Source organism: Myotis yumanensis, unplaced genomic scaffold (genome assembly GCF_028538775.1).
Source record: "Myotis yumanensis isolate MYYU_CA2020_CCGP unplaced genomic scaffold, mMyoYum1.0.hap1 SCAF_2, whole genome shotgun sequence".
In the NCBI taxonomy this organism is placed as follows: domain Eukaryota; kingdom Metazoa; phylum Chordata; class Mammalia; order Chiroptera; family Vespertilionidae; genus Myotis; species Myotis yumanensis.
In genome coordinates, this window is record NW_027223753.1 from 7491464 (window position 1) to 7509620 (window position 18157).

Here is an 18157-nt window from a genome sequence, read left to right on the forward strand (position 1 = left end):
CCATGGCATTGGGAGGGGCCTGGCAGAGTCAGCGAGGACCCTGCACGCCCAGGCCCAGGCTCCCATTTCCCTCCCGATCTCCGCCGCCCCCTCCTCGCCCATCTCACTCCTGTCCGCTGGGGACCCCCCACAGACCAGTTCTCCTTCAAAGGATGGGTGTTGTGGTTGGGACGGGTCCCTTCCCCGCTGCCACCAAGGACCAAGGGCAAGGATTTCAACAAAGCAACTCGCAAAAGCCATCTCTCTTTATTTTTCATTCCTGCCGTTCAGCCAGTTTGCAGAAGCCGAGTGGATGTTGGAGGGGAAGGAGGGTCATCTGGGCGCCGACCCTCCCAGAAATAGTCTTTGCGCACTGCCGAGGCTGGTTAGCTTTGAGAAGCAATTTAACAATAAACTCTACAGAATCAGAAATGTACAAAAGTGTCAAGGCGGCTGCTGGCTGGTTTCCTGCCTCCCCCTGGGGGCCAGAGTTACGCCTATCAGTCCTGTGCAAAGGTCCTGGGGCTGGCGGGGGGCACCGGATTCTTCCCCAGGAGAGGACAGGCCTGTGCACCCAGCAGAAGTGTGCCCAGGGGCAGGCACGCGGGTGTGCGCCCAGGTGCCACGGCCCCCGCAGGCCCCGTGGCTTTCGAGGAGGTCTACGTCCTGCCTTTATGTCCGCCCTTTGAAAGTGTTCATGCAGGTGTAGGTTCCTGAGAATCTGTGGATCTCCTCCAGCGCCGCCTGTGGGAGTATGCTGGGGGCAGCGAGGAGAGAGAAGACAAGATGGTCAGCGGGTGGGGGGCCAGCAGCTGGGTCGCTTGTGGCCACACAAGATGGCGCAGTAGAGTGATGCTCCTAAACTCTCCCCACCCCCTCTCGCAAGCCCACAAGCCACCCCCCACCCACCCACCCACCGTGGAGGAAGGGCTTTCAAGTAAGTGGATAAACCGCTGCTTACAAGGCAAAGGCTGGGTGGTGGAAATAAACTTTCAAAGCCACATTCTTTGCATTTTAGGGCCCATAGGTATCTCAGAGTTCAAGTAACTCCAAATGCCACTTAGTCAACAAATATTGACTATGTGGGGCCGAGGGCTTATGTGCTAGGTGTCACCTCCTCCAGGGAAACTCCCCGCATTCACGCCCAGGCTCTCCTTGGGCTCCCAGAGTGCGCTGCTTCCCCAACGAGCCCCGCTGTGGTCCTGACTGTCTACTTGCCAGGCCCAGATAGTTCACCTCTGCGTCTGGCCCCGAGCACAGGGCCCGCATGAGAAGGCCTCAATCCATTTGTTGAATCAAATTGAAGGGCCCTCGCCCACTTTGGTGCAACATGGGAAAGGCCCCCTTCTGGAGAGAGCAATCTGGAAGGCTTCCTGGGGGCGGTGTCAATGGCGTGGAGCCTGTAAAGATTTCTCTTGGGGAAGGTGAAGACGGGGTGTAGTGCGGGGCATGCGGAGGAGGAGGGGGGCCTCTGCTTCCTGTGGGAAAGCAGCAGGGAACAGAACAGGACACGTAGGCTGGGGGCTTACTGTGAGAGCACTACACGTTCTAGCCTTTTCCTAGAATGTCTGCAAGGCTGCTGACAAGTTCCTGGGGTAGAAGGAGGCAGCCTGCTCTCCTCGGGGCTCATGGAGGCAGCCGAGGAGCATCTCAGAGCAACAGGCAGCATGGCCTGAGGGGGTCGCGGTGTGGCCCCAATGCCTGCAGGTGCCCCCAGCCCTGACCCTGCTCCATGGCTCTGAAAAGGCTCTGAGTGTGAGGAGGAAGGGCTGGTGGGCGCCCCTCCGCTGTGAGGTGTCTGTGCCTGCAGCTGGAGCCACGGGACACAGAGCCAGAGGGAAGCTGGTTTCCTGGGAGCTGGTGTCTGATAAAGGGACTTGGGTGCTTCACTTCCCATAAGAGCCTCTGGGGCAGAGGTGCAGCCAGCCAGGGCCTGGGGGATGGACGTGGCGGGGGGCCCAGAGGAGCCGGGAGTCCGTGGCCATGAAACCTGCGTTGGCGGCAGGGAATGGCCCCTGCGGTTTGGGACTCCACAGGAAGGGTTTGCTGCCCAAGGTCTGGAAGGTTCTAGGGACTGGGATGCTGGGCGGATCCTGGAGGCAGCCCATCTCCTCTCCTCAGCCCACCTCCGGGGTGGTCTGCCCCGGGAAACGCACCTGGCTAGCTCCGTGACACTTCTGTGGACCCTGCAGCATCCTAAGCTCTGTCTTCCCCACCAGATTAAACTCCCCGAAGGCTGCGGCCAACGAGTAGGCTCTAGAATAGTGGTTCTCAAAGTGTGGCCCGGGAACCCTTGGGGGTACCTGAGGTCTCTTTGGTGGTCTGCGAGGTCAAGCTACTTGTATAATCAGACTAAGATGTTATCTGCCTTTCCACGCATCCTCTCACAACAGATTAAAATCAGAAGCAGATAGAAGAATCCGGCTGTCTTCAATTACGTTAGGGTCCAGCGGTTCTCAACCTGGGGGTCGCGACCCCTTTGGCGGTCGAACGACCCTTTCACAGGGGTCGCCTAAGACCAATCTGCATATCAGATGTTTACATTACGACTCATAACAGTAGCAACATTACAGTTATGAAGTAGCAACGAAAATAATTTTATGGTTGGGGGTCACAACATGAGGAACTGTATTTAAAGGGCCAGAAGGTTGAGAACCACTGCGTTAGACGCTAAAGAGCTTCGCAAGGAAGGAAAGCAATGCCATTCTCCTCACTGCATTCTTTTTTCTCTTTTGAAAATTCACTTACTTTTCATAAGAAATCATTGATGTTAACACAGAATTGATTGAATGAATATTGTGAATATCAACAAGTGTATAAATCTTGTAAAATGTTTTCCCAGTTTTCATTTCTAAGACAGTAAGCAGTAATAATACAGCTCGCATAAGCTGAAGCTCTTTGGGCACCTCAATAATTGTTAAGGTTGTAGCCCTGGCTGGTTTGGCTCCATGGATAGAGCGTCGGTCTGCGTGACCGAAAGGTCCCAGGTTCGATTCCCGTCAAGGGCACATGCCTGGGTTGTGGGCTCGGTCCAATGTGCAGGAGGCAGCCAATCAATGATTCCCTTTCATCATTGATGTTTCTATCTCTCTCTTCCTCTCCCTTCTTCTCTGAAATCAATAAAAATAAATTTAAAAGAAATAATTTTTAAGGTTGTACAGGGGTCCTGCGACCAGCAAGTTTGAGAACCGTGGCCCCAAATTCAGGACAGGACACCCTTGGCACACAAGACCCACTCCTCGTCCCCACGCCCACAGCAAACATGACTGATCCTGTGTTACTTTCTCCTGCCTGTGGCCTCTTCCCCACGGGGCCCATGGGCAGTTGGCAGGAGCCTGGCCCAGTGCCTGCTCCCCAGCCTTGTACCTTTTCAAGATAATGAGGACGTGCATCGTCCAGGGGAGCAGGAGGAGCGCCTGGTTGAGCTGCACAGCCTCCACCGTCCTCCGGGCCACCGTCTCCGGCTTCAGCGGGGGGAAGAGGTTGGGGAACCTGAATGCAGGGAGGGAGAGACACAGTGGGTTTCCCCAGGGAAGCAGGTGCTGCTGCGGAAAGTGCCCGTGGCTGACAGTCTGGGTCATCCCTTCGGCGTCTCCGTGAGAAGACCTGCGATTGGGAGACCCGAGACCTGCTGGGCATCTCTCTCCTCCCCTCCCCCCAGCCCCGGCCCCCCCAGATGTGTCAGAAGATCCTGACTCCCTCCCTCTGCCCACTGAGTCTCTTTTCGAGAATCCAGGACTCGCAGCCCAGCCACCAGGGCCCCAACCCCCCAGGCTCCCCGTGTTCTCTAGAGCCCTGCTCACTCCTGGGGGTGTGGGGTGCTGCCTGCCGCCTGGCCCCCTCTCTTCCCTCCTCTGCTCCGACAGTCCTGGCCAGTCTTTTGGTTCCTGTCACCGAAGTCCTTTCCTGTCTCAGGGTCTTTCACCAGCTCTCCCGTCAGGGAGGCGTCTCGGCTGGTCCACCCGGAGCGGCCTCTGACCTCGGCCCCCTGCTGATGTGCTTCCCCGAATTCACCCCGCAATGGCCTGCCTGCAGGCTTGTTTCTTTATGAACGGCCTGTCTCCCCCACCGGGTGTGCGTTCCCCGAGGGCAGAGGTCTGCTGGGTCTTGCTCCCTGTTGTACCCCCATGTGCTGTGTCGGCCACATAACAGGTGCTCAGTAAACGCTTGCTGAATGGCTGGAGGAAGGAGTGACTTGCTCTTCCCCAGGTGTGTCCTGCTGGAGGCAGGGACTCTGCAGAGAAGGGCCTTCTCTGCCCCCCTGCTGGTTCACTCACGCCCGGATGCACTGAAACCTTCACAGAGTGCTTTCCATTGAATAAGCAAACATCAGGGCTCCTCATGCCCAGTCACCGGCTTCCGGCCTGAGACCCAGAGACTGACGATGCCCCTGAGGGCCAGGCCTGGTCTCAGTGCTCGCCGGGAATCACTCGCCCCATTTCACAGAGAGGGGAACTGAGGCTCCGGGGAGTGGGTGGCGAGTGAGGCCTGCACAGAGCCCAGGCTCCGCCCCCGCCCTCGCTCACTGCCCTCGGAGGCACAGCGCCGATGCCTCTGGCTCTGACCTCAATCCCACAAAGGGCTTGGGAGCTGCCCTGGCACCAGGAGGATTAAGGCGGGTGAGTCACCTGGGTCTGATGTCACCCTGAGCAAAGGGCACCTCCTGGGCCCCCCACGCCGACTGGCTGGCCTCTGAGCGTCCAGGGATCCCCCCCGCCCCCGCCCTGGGCTTCCTCAGTGAGCTCGTTGGTGTTGGAGCCCCACAGACACGGCAGACAGTCTGGCTTTCCATCCTCACCTGGGCCAGTCCTGCTCCCGGGGGAAGGGCAGACAGGGGAGAGACCCAGCTCCGTGGGCCCAGAGAGGGCGGGCCCCTCCAGGCAAGGCCCCTGCAGGAGGACCTGAGGGCCGCCTCAGTTCACCTCTGTGGGAGGAACCGGCTCCTTTCTCTCCGTGGGGGTGGGATGGGTATACAGAACCAACAGGGCTTCCAACTCTCATGGAGGCAGCACCCACTCTGCAAAAAGCTTGCTCAGCCAATTTCTATCTGTGTGGCCTTGGGCAGTGAGCTTGCTTCTCTGAGCCTCAGTTCTCTCATCTGTGAAATGGGGAGAGAGCTTGCTGGGCCTGGGGGCGGGGGGTGGGGGAGGGCTAACTGGGGACAATGTTTCTAAAGCGTCTGCTGTGGCTGGAACACAGATCAATCGGTGGCAATTAACAAATAGCACTCACCCACCATCCGGCCCTGCTGCTGGGAAACCCATTGATTTTGTCCTAAACATCCGCCTCCCACCCTCCAGCCCGGGGAGCCGCCAGGCCTGGCTGGGGCGGAAGCCAATGCTTTTCCTCCTTTTCTTCTTTCTTCAGGAAATGAGATGGGTGCTGACCAATCACCCTTCACTACTCTTCTCGGCCCTCGGGCCTTACCTGCCGCCAGGTAGCCAGCTAGAATCCCCACACAGGAGCATGGGACCCAGGGAGCAGGGCACCCTCACCCACCCCTTCTTACAGAGCAGGAGCCCAAGGCACGGAAGGCCAGATGGTGGCACGGAGCTGGGATGTGGTGCCAGGCAGTTTGGACCCACACTTGGCAGGACTGCGGGAAAATGACTTGGGAAAACCTTGAATTTCCTTCTTAAGGTGATGGAGAGGAGACTGCTGGAAGGCGAGGTCTGTGCCCAGGGCGCCCAACTAGAACTGTGATTGCCGCCGCTGCATCTCCACCCAAGGTGCACTTACGGAGCACTTCCTGTATGCCCAGATACAAGGAACCAAACCAAGACCTCACGGCAGGGGGGAACCAACACGGAACAGCAATAGGCATTAATCCAGCCTCCTCCACATTCAGAATCTATGATCGTTTGTGTGCAAGTCAGGCGGGAATGTACACTCTGTGGCACACTGAACACAGGGCCTCCAGGAAGGTTCATAACAGAAGCTTTAGGAAGGTGTTCATTGTTAGTGGTGCGTGGGCAGGTGGGCTCAGTGGTTAGAGCATCGCCTCGCGCACTGAAGGGTCATGAGTTTGGTTCCCAGTCAAGGGCACGTACCTCGGTTGCAGGTTTGATCCCCAGCCCCGCAATGGGGCACATGAGGGAGGCAACCAATCGATGCGTCTCTCTCACATATGATGTTCCTCTCTCCCTCCCTCCCCCACTCTCTCCTACTCTCTCTATAAAGCAATGGGAAAAATATCCTCGGGTGAGGATTAACAACAACAGAAAGGAGCTGTGGTTCGTTACTGAGCCTGGAGCATGCCCCAGGCTTTGCTCTAGATGTTACGTGTGTTGCTTTTAATTCTCCTAATAATCCCACGGAGGAATATTATTCCCACGGTTTTACAGACGAAGTAAAAGCTCAGAGAGATCACAAAACTGGCTCACGATTTCCCAGCTGCCCAGCAGCTGAGGTGTGATTCAAAGCCAGGCGCTTTGATTCCTGGTCCCAAAACCATACTCAGTCACCATCTCGAAGGGGCACTGAGTGATCCACACGGCACCTACTCCGCCGGACGCCTATAACTTGCAGATAATAAAAGCCATCCAACTTAAGTGTGCAGTGGGATTAACTTTTACCTTTGTAACCACCGCCCAGATCAAGAAGAGAGAACATTCCTCAACATCTCTAGAAGGTTCTCTCGTGCTCCCTGGCAGGCTCTCCCCGCTCCAGGGGTGCCCGGTTCTGACTTCTATCACCACGGCCCAGTCCTGCCTGCTCCGGAACTTCACGCAGACGGAACCACAGAGTGCACTCCCTGCCTCTGGCTTCCCTTGCTCAACGTAAAGCTTTTCCATCATCCATGAGCCTCAGTGTCAGCACTGCTCTCTTCTCACGGTGGGTGACATTCCACTGCGCGCAGCGGGACTTGTAAAAGCTCCCGACCTGAGAAGCAGGACCCGACCCCCCCACAGGGCCCCCCTGACTCACAGAGTTGGGTGCCAGGGCTCAAAGCCAAAGGGAACGGGCTCCAGTGCTTTCTATATTTGTGCTCTCTCTGTGCATAAGCCTCTCTCCTGGCCCAGCCTGCAGGGGACCTGCCGGGGGAGGGGGTCCCCTGCTCACTGACCTGACCCTCATGCCCTGGAACATCTCGGTGCTGGTGTGGAAGGGCAGCACGGTGGTGGCGCTGACGCCCGGGCAGTCCAGCAGCCCCAGGGTCAGGCTCTCCATGAAGGCGAAGGCCGAGGCCTTGGAGGTGCAGTAGTCGATGGCGCCGGGGATGGCGGACAGCGCCAGCACGGAGTTGAGGCACACGATGTGGCCGTTCTGCAGCTCCAGCATGCGCGGCAGGAAGGCCTTGGTGGTCTGAGGGTGGGCGGGGCGGGGGGGGTCAGTGTGGAGCAGATGTACCTCCCCAAAGCCCCTCTCCCCCTCTCTCAGGGGGCACAGACCACCCTGCACGCACGCACTGCCCAGCGATGGAGCCTCCTGGGACAGTGGGGGCCGGGGCGGCCTGCCCTGCACCCACAGAGCCGGGAGACGGCTCCTGGGCCCATCATTCCTCTTGTCCAGCACCTTGTCCGTGGGTGTCCCCCTGGGCCTCGGCCCAAGCCTTGGCGAGCCTCCCCTCCCTCCCTCACGGCCCCCAGGCCCTGGAGGGAAGGCATTCGTCCCTGCCACGCCCAGGCCTGGTCTGTGCACAAGAGTCCTCACCCAGAACTGGCCCAGCGTGTTGATGTGCTGCGACTTGAGGAGGGCGTCGTCGTCGCTGTCCATCAGGCTCTTCCCGTGGACCACGGCGGCGTTGTTCACCAGGATGGTGATGTCACCCACCTGCAGGCGGGAGGGGCCGCAGCTCTGTCAGGGCAGCCCCGTGCCTGGCCCCCTCCCCCGGCCATGGGACCTGGGCAGCCACGCCGCCACGCTGATTTGTAAGATGGAGCTTATGACCACACCAGAGATGTTCTGAGGATTAGAAGTAATTTATGGTGCAGCACAGACGTGGCACGGAGCGCGTTTACCACAAATGAGGTTATCGTTACATAAAAAGGAACATGTACCGTGTGCCAGAGGCTTAACAGGTGGTCTTTGCTCTCTGGGCGCTCACTGACTCACTCAGTCGAAATGACAGCTGGAGTCAGGAGAAGCCTTTTCCCAGAGGGCAACGGGACATTTGCCCCGGGAGCTAGAATAGACACAAGGTCTAAATGCCAAAGGGGACAAGAGATGGTTACTCCTGTCATTCATCAACCCGTACCCCTCCCTGGTCCCTGCTCCCGCAGCACACACATGCACACTCATACATGCATGGACACACATGTGCATACACACTCGGGCCGGCTTCACGGGAGAGTCCCCAGAGAGGCTCTGGAAACAGCCGTTCTGCCATCGCAACGCTGGGCCCCAGGACACAGGGCTGTTCCCTTCAGCTGAGCAAGGACAGCCCTCCAGGCGGCTCACCTTCTCCCGCACGGCCTTGGCCGTCTGGTACACCTCCTCCCGGTTGCCCACGTCACAGATGAAGTAGTGGCACTCCGTGCCCATCTGCCGGATCTCCTCTGTCGTCTCCTTCAGGCACTTCTCGGTGCGGCCCCAGAGGACGATCTGGAGGGAGAGGATAAGGCGCTGAACAGGTGGTCGCCGAGCAAGCCCTCGCGGTTCAAGGACCGCCACCAGACATTCCGTATTTACGGAATCTGCCCAGGGACTGGCCTTCCCGGTTCCACCCAAAGGGAGTATGCAAAGCAAATGAACAAGATGACTTTTTAAAAAGGGATACAGCCCGGCTGGCGTGGCTCAGTGGTTGAGCACCAACCTATGAACCAGGAGGTCACGGCTCAATTCCTGGTCAGGGCACATGCCCAGGTTTCGGGCTCCATCCCCAGTGTGGAGCGTGCAGGGGGCAGCCGATCAATGATTCTCTTGCATCATTGTTGTTTCTATCTCTCTCTCCCTCTCCCTCCCTCCCTGAAATCAATAAAAATATATATATTTTTAAAAAACAACAACCACCTTCTTAAAAGAAAAATAAAGGTCACAGCCTAAGCTGCAGTGAGCCAGTAGGTTCCGAGCCCATTTCTGACCTCAGTCGTTGACGTGGTATTTACAAGACTGAGTTATTCCTTCCAGCAGGTCCCCTCCTGCCAGCCCCATTCCAGGCATCCCACACAGCTATAACGAAGCAATCACTGAGCTCTTTCTGCAGAATGTTCCAGAATGTTCTCAGCTGGGAACAAGCTGGCCTTCTCACCAGCGAGGTCTGGAGCCAGGTTTATGGACACGGCGGTTAGATCGCACCGGGAGGTTCCGGCCGCAAGGCGCCTGTGCTAAGCCGAGCCTCCACCTGGCCGCGGTCACACTTGGTCACGCTCGGAAGGAGGGCCAGGCGCAGAGGCAGCCAGGCTCCCGCTGAGAAGGAAACGGCCTCCCCCCCAAGTTCATAAACTCGGGGGTCATCACGCCAGGAGGGGACCCTGGCAGGACGGGAAGATGGATTCTTAAAGGGGTTGGACAAACTGATGAATGGCCGGCCATAACGGCTCAGGAGAGAAGCCTGGCTGTGTCCCAACCTTGACCTGAGCGAGAAGGACACACTCATGACCTGCCCTTGGGCCCAGAGAGGCAGCCCCTGTTGGCAAAAGGGTCGAGAGGCGGGGGGGGGGGGGGGGGGGGGGGGCGGGGGACGGACACTGGACCCCAAGGAAGACTCAGCTTAGTCAGCGCAGAGGGAGGCAAGGCAGGGGCTGGAGGCCATCGGAGAGAGGAAGAGAGGAAGCCTCCTGGGATTTCTTGCTTTTTAAAATTATCGATGAAACGCCCCCTTAAAAATAAACCCCATGTGAAAACCCCAACGTGTGAAAGAAACCAGCACAAAGACCACATTCCATGTCCAAGTCCACACCTTCTCACTCCACCAGCAGCAGACGGACGAGGACAGACGGGCTGTGCGGGAGGCAAACATTGCCAAGGGGGTTACACACGGAGCGGCCATCAGTCCGACCAGGGCCCCGAGGATTCTGCACTTTGAAACACAGGATAGAAAAGTCCCACCGATAATCGGTTGTTGGCAGTTCCAGTTTATCAACCATTTACCTTGAAATCTCAGAACTTGCCCTCCAGTGGAAAGCGCCCCGAATAAGTGTGGCTGGTGGTCTCCAATGAATTTTATTTTATTTTTTTATTGAGTTTTTTAAACGTCTGAATTCGTTTTTAGAAAGAAAATAAAAGTGTTTTCTCAACCACTTACACATCTCTGGGAAAGCCTGGTTTGAAAGGCCACCTTGTCCAACCACTTTATTTATTTTAAAGAAATACATTTTTCTTGACACCAGGAAGGGCTGGGAGGGGGCCTCCACCAGTGGCTCTGTGACCCAGAAGTGCATCAAGGGCGAACGGACCACAAGGAGACAGGCTCCAGGGACACTTCCCTTGTCTGCTGACCTTAGAACAGAACTAACCTGTGTCCTCAGGAGAGGCTGGAGCGTCACTGCATGGAGCAGATTAGACCCAAACATCTCTAGGAAGGCAATTCGGTGCAGGCATGTTCCACCCCCCAGGCCACCCGGCCTGTAGCCACTGTCACCCGGCTTCCTTCCATCCTTCCTTGTCACTCCATCTGTCTGTCCACCATCATCCATCCCCTCCCTCCTTCCTTCCTTCTACCCACGCCAACACCCATCCATCCATCCCTCATTCCTTCCTTCTACCCACCCTGCCACCATCCACCCATCCATATCCATCCATCCTTCATTCCTTCCTTCTACCCACCCTGCCACCATCCATCCATCCATATCCATCCATCCATCCCTCATTCCTTCCTTCTACCCAACCTGCCACCATCCATCCATCCATATCCATCTACCCACCCATCCCTCATTCCTTCCTTCTACCCACCCTGCCTCCATCCATCAATTCATATCCATCCACCCACCCATCCATCCATCCATCCATCCATCCACCCAACTTCTGAGTACGTCCGAGTGAGCTCTAGGCAACCCTTGGCCCCCTTTCTCCTGCTCTGGTCCCTGCCTAACCCCATCCCACCTCCAGCTCATAAGAGGAAACAGGACCCTGGGGCTTTCAAGGTTCCCTAGGGTCTGGTGAGGCCGGGAGAGGTGCCTCTGGGGACTCAGAGATTTCTGGACAAGTTGACAGGCAAGGAAGCTTAAAGTGGGGGTGAGGGAGGGCTTGTTGGGAGGTGCAGGGGTCTAGATGCCTGGGAGCACAAGTGGTCACCTCCGAGGGTCTAGAGCAGCATCCCAGATGGGTGCCCTTCATTCTGGGGACCCTGGGTTCTTCTCAGCACAAACAGGTGAGCACGGGATTCCTGCAAAAGGGGTGCCGAGGGCCTTGAGGCTGCTGGGGCAGATGAACTCTTCCTGGACCCCCACGTTCTCAGGTATGGCAAGGAGGGCTGGGGTCTAACGCTCCAGTGTGGTCTGTCTGCCCAGGAAACTGGCAGTCAGGGCCCTGGGAGGCCAGCTCTGTGTCCATGGCTGGAAGGACAAGCTGGAGGTGGCATCAGGAAGGGAAGTGAAGGCTGTGCCCATGCTCCCCGAGCGGGGGGGGCGGAGGGGGATGCAGCCAAGTGGGCCCTGAGGTGTGGCCATTTCCGATGAGGAGGCCCCTGGGGGTGGGGCCTGGCCTCCTCAGGTCTGTGCTCGGAGCCACACAGCCCCGGGGCTTTGTGACAGCTTTGCTTTCTCCCCCCCACCCCACCCCACCCCACCCCACCCCACAGGCTGGGAGCCTGGGTTCTGGCTCGTCCGTTTTCACAGCCCAGTGCCCAGCACGGCCCGTGCTGTTTGTTGAGCGAATGAGTGAAAGTTCAGGATCACAGGTGGGATGGGGTGGGAGGTGGTTAAAGCAGCGGTCACCAGCCTTTCTGACCTCACGGACCACCCGCTGGCGACTGCTGGGTGAAAGGGCCTCTCTAAGCCCGAGACCACCCCATCTTCTGCGACTAGAAGTCGTTTAGGGTCTCAGAACCCTCAACAGAGTCTACTTAGGCCAAGAGCCAGCAAGCCCTAGGGTTTTCCTCCCCAAGTCCGCTGCCCAGGCCCCTGTGGGGACCCAGAGTCACGGACCAGGAAGCTGGCTGGTGCAGCTCAGCTGGCTCACCCGGTGGCCCCTGCCCAGAGCCACCTGTCGTCTGCCCTGGACAGCTGACAGGAGAGGCCCACCCAGCGCCACACGCGGGCGAGGACCAGGCGGGCAGGAGCAGGGTCTTAGAGGAGGCGGGGTAGGCAGGCTGGGGAGGGGACAGATTTATGAGCCCGCGGACCCCGTGTGGCCTCCTCCTCACTGACTCCCACGATGGGGGCAGCTGGGGAGGGTCAGTGGCCCAGGATTTATGCCTAAGCTGGGTTTACAAATAAGGGCTCAGGGCAGCTCAACACCTCCCGGCCTCCCTCCCCCTGGGGCAGACGGTTAGTGTCTGTCCTCCTGCGCCTGTGACTGGCGAGGGGGGTAAGAGGACAAAGACCTGTGGCCTCCCTGGCGGTGGGCCCACACTGGCCACAGCCGCCCCGCTGGCCAGGGCCTCTACCCCCCTTTCCCCCTCCCCCCCTCCCCCGCCAGAGCTGCCCTCACCGAGGCAACGGCCAGCCCCCAAATTGAAGGCTGTAGTTGTCCACTTTTTATAGGAAATAAAGGCCCAAAGTCACACTCAGTGGGTAGTGGAGGCAGGCTTCAACCCCAGAGCCCCTGTTTTCCACAGAGGCCTCCCTGAACCCCGAGACACCGTGGGATATTGTGAGCTCTGAGAGTTCTGCTCCCAAGTGCCGGGTGCCCTCAATCAGCACTCATTCCCACCCAGACCTTCCTGAGCTCTGTCTTGCTCCACGGCCACAGCCACGCGTCCATCTGTGCGCCAGGACCGCGCCGAGGGCCAGCCGTGGGCCGGCCGCTGTGCCCGGGGCCTGGCAGCCAGCAGAGAACAGCAGACGTGGCCCCTGTCCCCGGAGCCCGTGTTCCAGCGGAGGAAGACCCAGAGGAAGGAGAAATCCATCGAACGCACATTACCACGAGCAGGATAAAGAATAAACGGGGAACTTGTATTAAATGGTGGTGGTGGGGGGGTATGGGGCTGCCATATTACATCCTTGTATAATAAGGAAACTGCAGCTCAGAGAGGCTGAGCAACTTGTCTGAAGCCACACAGCAACTGAGTGACAGAGCTGCGCTTGGAACGGAGATTTTTCACCATCATTCCCTCCCCCAGTGGGAGGAGAGCCATTTCCTCTCTTCAGGCAGCTCGTGGGGATTAGCACACAGAAGCTAAGAGTTCAGTGAGCGTTCTCATTACTCTTTCCCAGGGGGTTGGGGGGAGGAGCTGAGAATAATCACAGAACACACACACACACAGCACAGCCTCTCAATGTACCTGCTCTGCAGCCATTAGAACAGTGGTTCTCAACCTTCCTAATGCCGCGACCCCTTAATACAGTTCCTCATGTTGTGGGGACCCCCAATTTCATTGTTACAAATTGAACATAATTAAAGCATAGTGATTCATCACAAAAACAGTATGTAATTATATATGTGTTTCCCGATGGTCTTAGGCGACCCCTGTGAAAGGGTCGTTCGACCCCCAAAGGGGTCGCGACCCACAGGTTGAGAACCGCTGCCTTAGAACGATGAATGCTCAGGACATGGAGAAACGCTCAGAGGTCTAAAGTTCAGGGGAAGGGTGCGGCGTTAGCCATAGAGGGTCAGCTCAGCTCCATCAGCTCAGCAGGTCATGGACGTCAGCAGGCCGCGCGGGATCAGGGTTGTCTCGGGTGGGATCGTGGCTGACTCCGTCCGCTTCCTTCTGCTGGTCTGTACAAGAAGTGGCTAAAGGGCAAGTACCCTTATTTATGATCTTAAGAACGGAAGGCAGAACTAAGCTTCCCCTGCCAGTCAGACCCCAACTAGACGTTTTGCACACGGGGAACTCAGCCGTGCAGGTCCAACCCCTGCGGCTCCCGTCCCTGGCAGTGCCCGTCCGGGGCTCCCATCCGTTGTCCGCATCTCTCTCCCGTTGCTGAGCGCATGGACGAGGGAGTGCTGGGCTCCAGAGTTCCGGCGTGCACCTGCTCCTTACCCGGCGCACTTGGCCCTGGGTGCTGTCCTCGCCGTTCTGAGTCTACATCCTGTCTCCCGGAAGGCAGGGACTAAATCTCACCCATCGTGGGTTCCCTGTGGCCCTACCTACTGCCCAGCACCGGCTGTGCGTCTTCGTTTTAAATGCCAAGTGTACTTGTGGACTCCTATTCATCCTGCAGAACCCTGCTAGAATGCCCCTTCAGTTCTGAAGCCTCTCTGGCTGCTCCTTCCATCCTCCCTACAACACGACACCGAGGCTAACATCTGGGAGCACTCGCCGTGGGCCAGGTGCTGTGCGAGTACATCCACGTGCTTTCTCCTCTCATCCTCACAGTCCCACGTGGGGGTGGCCACTCTCTCCATTTTATGGGCGAGGCTCAGACAGATAAACTGACTCACCCAAGTTCATACCGCTCAGAATTAGCAGAGCAGTGTGACTCAGAATTCATGTTCCCTACCGTCAGCCCTGACCCTGGTTTGTGCCTCTGCTGGACACTGGGCCTGTCTGTGAGCACCCCTGCCCCCCGAGTTCACGAGGTCCTCCGGGGAGTCCTGTTCATCTCAGAACCTCAGCACCCAGCACAGCTAACACTGCCACAGGGCCCTGGCCCCAGGACTCCAGAAAGATCTGCTGGCCAGAGAACACAGGCCCTTCTCCACCCAGCCTTGCCTTCCTCGCCCAGAGGGGCTCACACGAATGCCTGGACTTGACATTCACGGCTAGAGCTCAGCTGCAGAGCACAGCTCCCCCAGGGACGTCAGCCGGGTGGTCTAGGGCAGGTCCCAGGAGGAGCATCTGGTTATAATTGGCAGCTCTGGGAAGTTCAGGTCGCTGGGCAGGTCTTCGGAGGCCAGCTCGTGTCCCACGGGCGCCGTGTATTGGATCGGAGCGCCGCTGAGTTGGCTTCTCAGAAGCAAAGAAAATACCCACCAGAGACCCCAAACCACGGCAGGGTGGGCGGGGGTGGAAGGTCACCGTGTGGAGGGTGCACAGTTTCGTCCGCCCAGCACCTCCAGCAGGAGGATGCTCATAAAAATCTATCCTGTGGCCAGATGAGAGCACGCAAGCAACAGTGAGTGCAAACATCGAGGGTTAGACCAGGGTGCTGGCGGGAAGTGCACGGGGGGTGCCGTGTGTGGGCAGGTGGCACCTGAAACGTGGACACGCACACTCTTAGGGGTGCACGCGTGTGTGGGTTAAACGTGGAGCTCCCCCTCTTCCCCATCCCCGTCCATTTCCAAAAAGAGATCCCGGCGTAAGTAGCGTGGCCCAGAACTCGGGAGCCGCCGCCTGGGCTCAGCTGTCTGATCCGCCACTTAGGACTCACACGAGTGTGGAAACCCCACTTAGCCGCGCTGTAAATTAAGGTTATTCGAGCACCCACTTTGAAGGGTGGCTGGCTGGGTGAAAAAGGACAGGATACATGTTAGCTATTATTATTGTTGTTATTAACTCAGGAACAGAGATAGACACGTCCCTGCCCCTCACAGAAGTTCCCACTGTCCCTCACAGAACGGGAGTCATCTGGGTGACAGAGGCCTGGAGACTCTGCTTCTGGACTCTTAGAGACCCCTGTTCCCGTCCTTTCCCTGACAGAGCTGGCCTCTTCCGTCCACACCCCGGCCCAGCCCGGAAAGGTGGAGGCCAGCGACAGAACCTCCCCCACTGCGGGGTGGGCGGCGGATCACCCATCAAGGGGATTTCTCGGTAGGAGAGGTTTTCACGCTGAACTCTGGGGGGTCCGCTGAAGACCCCCAGGGGTTGCTGAGAGCTGGGGCCAGGTAGACAGGGACCCGGTCCCCAAGAGCAGTGCTACTTTATTAGGCTTCTGGACCAGTCATTTCTACAAAGGCTCTGCTGCTAAAAAATACTGAGGTTTGGCCCAACCTGCGTGGCTCAGTGGTTGAGCGTCGACCCATGAACCAGGTCACAGATTCAATTCCCAGTCAGGGCACATGCTCAGGTTGTGGGCTCGATCCCCAGTGTGGAGCGTGCAGGAGGCAGCCAATCAATGATTCTCTCTCATCATGGATGTCTCTATCTCTCCCTCCCTCTCCCTTCTTCTCTGAAATCAATAAAAACATATATTTTTAAAAAGACTGAAGTTTGCCTGCTGCCCCTCTTCCTCCACACACTTTCCTCTCGGGGCTTGTTTTGTTTTGTTTCCCCTGAAGCTGTGTTTTTCTCGGTGCCTCCAGCTCTCACTGGGCGTGCGGCCTGTCATTGACAGGCACAGCCAACAAGCCTACCAGACAGCCCTTCGTGCGAAGACAGCCCTTCAGAACCGATGACAGTGGTCGGGTACCACCCTGAGACCTTTCGGACTTCCTAACCTCCCCCCTTTCCTCCTGGGAGCCGTTTCCAAACTCCCCCTGCCTCTGCCTGCATCTGCCCTTGGTGCAGCCGCAGGCCCACCGCCTGTGGCCCACCGCTCCCCCGCTCCCCAGGGCACCAGAGGTGACATCTCCTGGACCTCTCTTTAGGCTGTGCACATCCTCCCCTTCCTGTCCCTGCACAGCCGAGCTGTCCACGCAGCAGGCAGGGCTTTCCCACGCAGCCACGCGTGGTGGGAGCGCCCTGGCTGCGTCCCGTGGAGCCTGCTGACAATGTCTGGCGGCCCCTGGCTCGGCTGTGGGCGAGGACTGCGCTGAAGGTCCTCAAATTAGATCTCCTCCCACAGGCCCTGACCGCAGCCTGGAGCCGGACAGACTTCCTCCCGGCTGACATCCAGCCTGGAGCCAGCCCCCGGGGAGCCACAGGAGTAACCTCCAGGCCAGCCTGTGCTCTGGGCCGCTGTACCCCACCCCCAGGGGCAAGGTGACCCCGGTCAGGGACATGTCCATTCACTGCACAGATAACCAAGCACACGCCAATGGCAAGCACTGCACGGCGAGGCGTCCACCTCCCAGGGGCGGAAGGAAGGCCGCTGACCGCCCTGGGCCAGTGCATGGCCTTGCTGACCAAGTATCTGCTGAATGGTGACCGTGATGACCTTCACCCCATGTCAGGATCCTGGGGTCTTCACAGGCTGACAGTGGGGCAGGTGGGGAGGCGGGAAGGGCGAGGACAGCAGATGCCAGGCCCTCTTCTTCCCCTGGACACCCTACTGTCCCACATGAGCTGTTTTCTCTCATCCTCCACCCGACCCGCCGGTTCGACCTCTGGAATCAGAAGCAGACCGCTTCCCGCCTCCTCTGGGCTGCCGCTCTGGGCCCAGCCTGTCATCCCTCACCTGGACCACAGCAAAGGCCCAACCGGCTCTCCCTGCTTCACCCCCAGAGCCACTGCCCCTGCCCAGACTGCTCTCAACACAGCAGCCAGAGAGACCCTTCTAGAAAGCAATTGTGGCCATGCTCACAACTCCCAACAGCTCCCCATTTCACCCAGAGTGAAATCCACAGTGTTTACCATGATGCTTGCCCACCACCTGCCCTCAGCTCTCACCTCCCCGGCCTGATTGGCTTGCTCATCCCTCCTCAGGGGCCATCTCCCTCAGGGCCTTTGCACCAGCTCCTCTGTGTCCTCTTCCCCCAAGCAGCCCCCTTCCCAGCCCTCTTCTTACAGGTTCTGCTCAAGTGTGCTTTTCCCCCCCGAGAGGCCCTCATGCAAAAGGCCCGCCACCCCCACAGACACTCGCTTGCTTCCCAACCCTGTCCTTGCCTTTCAAAAATAATTTTCTACTCATAGACTTTATTTTTTAGAGCAGTTTTAAGGTCACAGCAAAACTGAGTAGAAGGTACGGAGATTCCCCACATAAGCCTGGTCCCCACACCGGCACAGCCTCCCCCAAGATCAACACGAGCACCAGATGGTACATTTGTTACAACCGACGGACCTACACCGACACGTCATTATCACCTAAGCCCAGGCCTCACCCCGGCCACTCTGGGTGTTGCGCATCCTGTGGGTTTGGACAAATGCGTAATGACATGCGCCCACACAGCAGGAGCCTACAGAGCAGTTTCACTGCCCTAAAAACCCTGTGTTCTGCCCACTCACCCCTTCTTCCCACAACCCCTGGCGGCCACTCATCTTTTTATTGTCGCCATAATTTTGCCTTTTCCAGAAGGTCATGGAGTTGGAATGACACAGGAGGTAGCCTTTCCCGGTCGGCCTCTTTCACTTGGTCACGGGCATGGACGTCCCCCC

General features: G+C 58.1%; 1 protein-coding gene across 4 annotated transcripts in view; it reads right to left on the reverse strand.

Annotated features, from left to right (window-relative positions):
- Nucleotides 1–227: 227 nt before the first annotated feature.
- DHRS3 (dehydrogenase/reductase 3) overlaps nt 228–18157 on the reverse strand; it is a 41145-nt gene continuing 23215 nt past the window's right edge. For 3 of the 4 annotated variants that reach the window (XM_070404113.1, XM_070404114.1, XM_070404111.1), the window contains 5 exons: nt 8380–8523; nt 7633–7752; nt 7046–7284; nt 3346–3471; nt 228–736 (listed from right to left, as the gene is read on the reverse strand). In XM_070404113.1, the coding sequence (XP_070260214.1) occupies nt 652–736; nt 3346–3471; nt 7046–7284; nt 7633–7752; nt 8380–8463 (654 nt within the window). In that variant the 5' untranslated portion in view covers nt 8464–8523 and the 3' untranslated portion in view covers nt 228–651. Of the gene's footprint in view, nt 737–3345; nt 3472–7045; nt 7285–7632; nt 7753–8379; nt 8524–9820; nt 9936–18157 lie in introns of all 4 variants that reach the window. The other variant, XM_070404112.1, reaches the window with a different exon arrangement.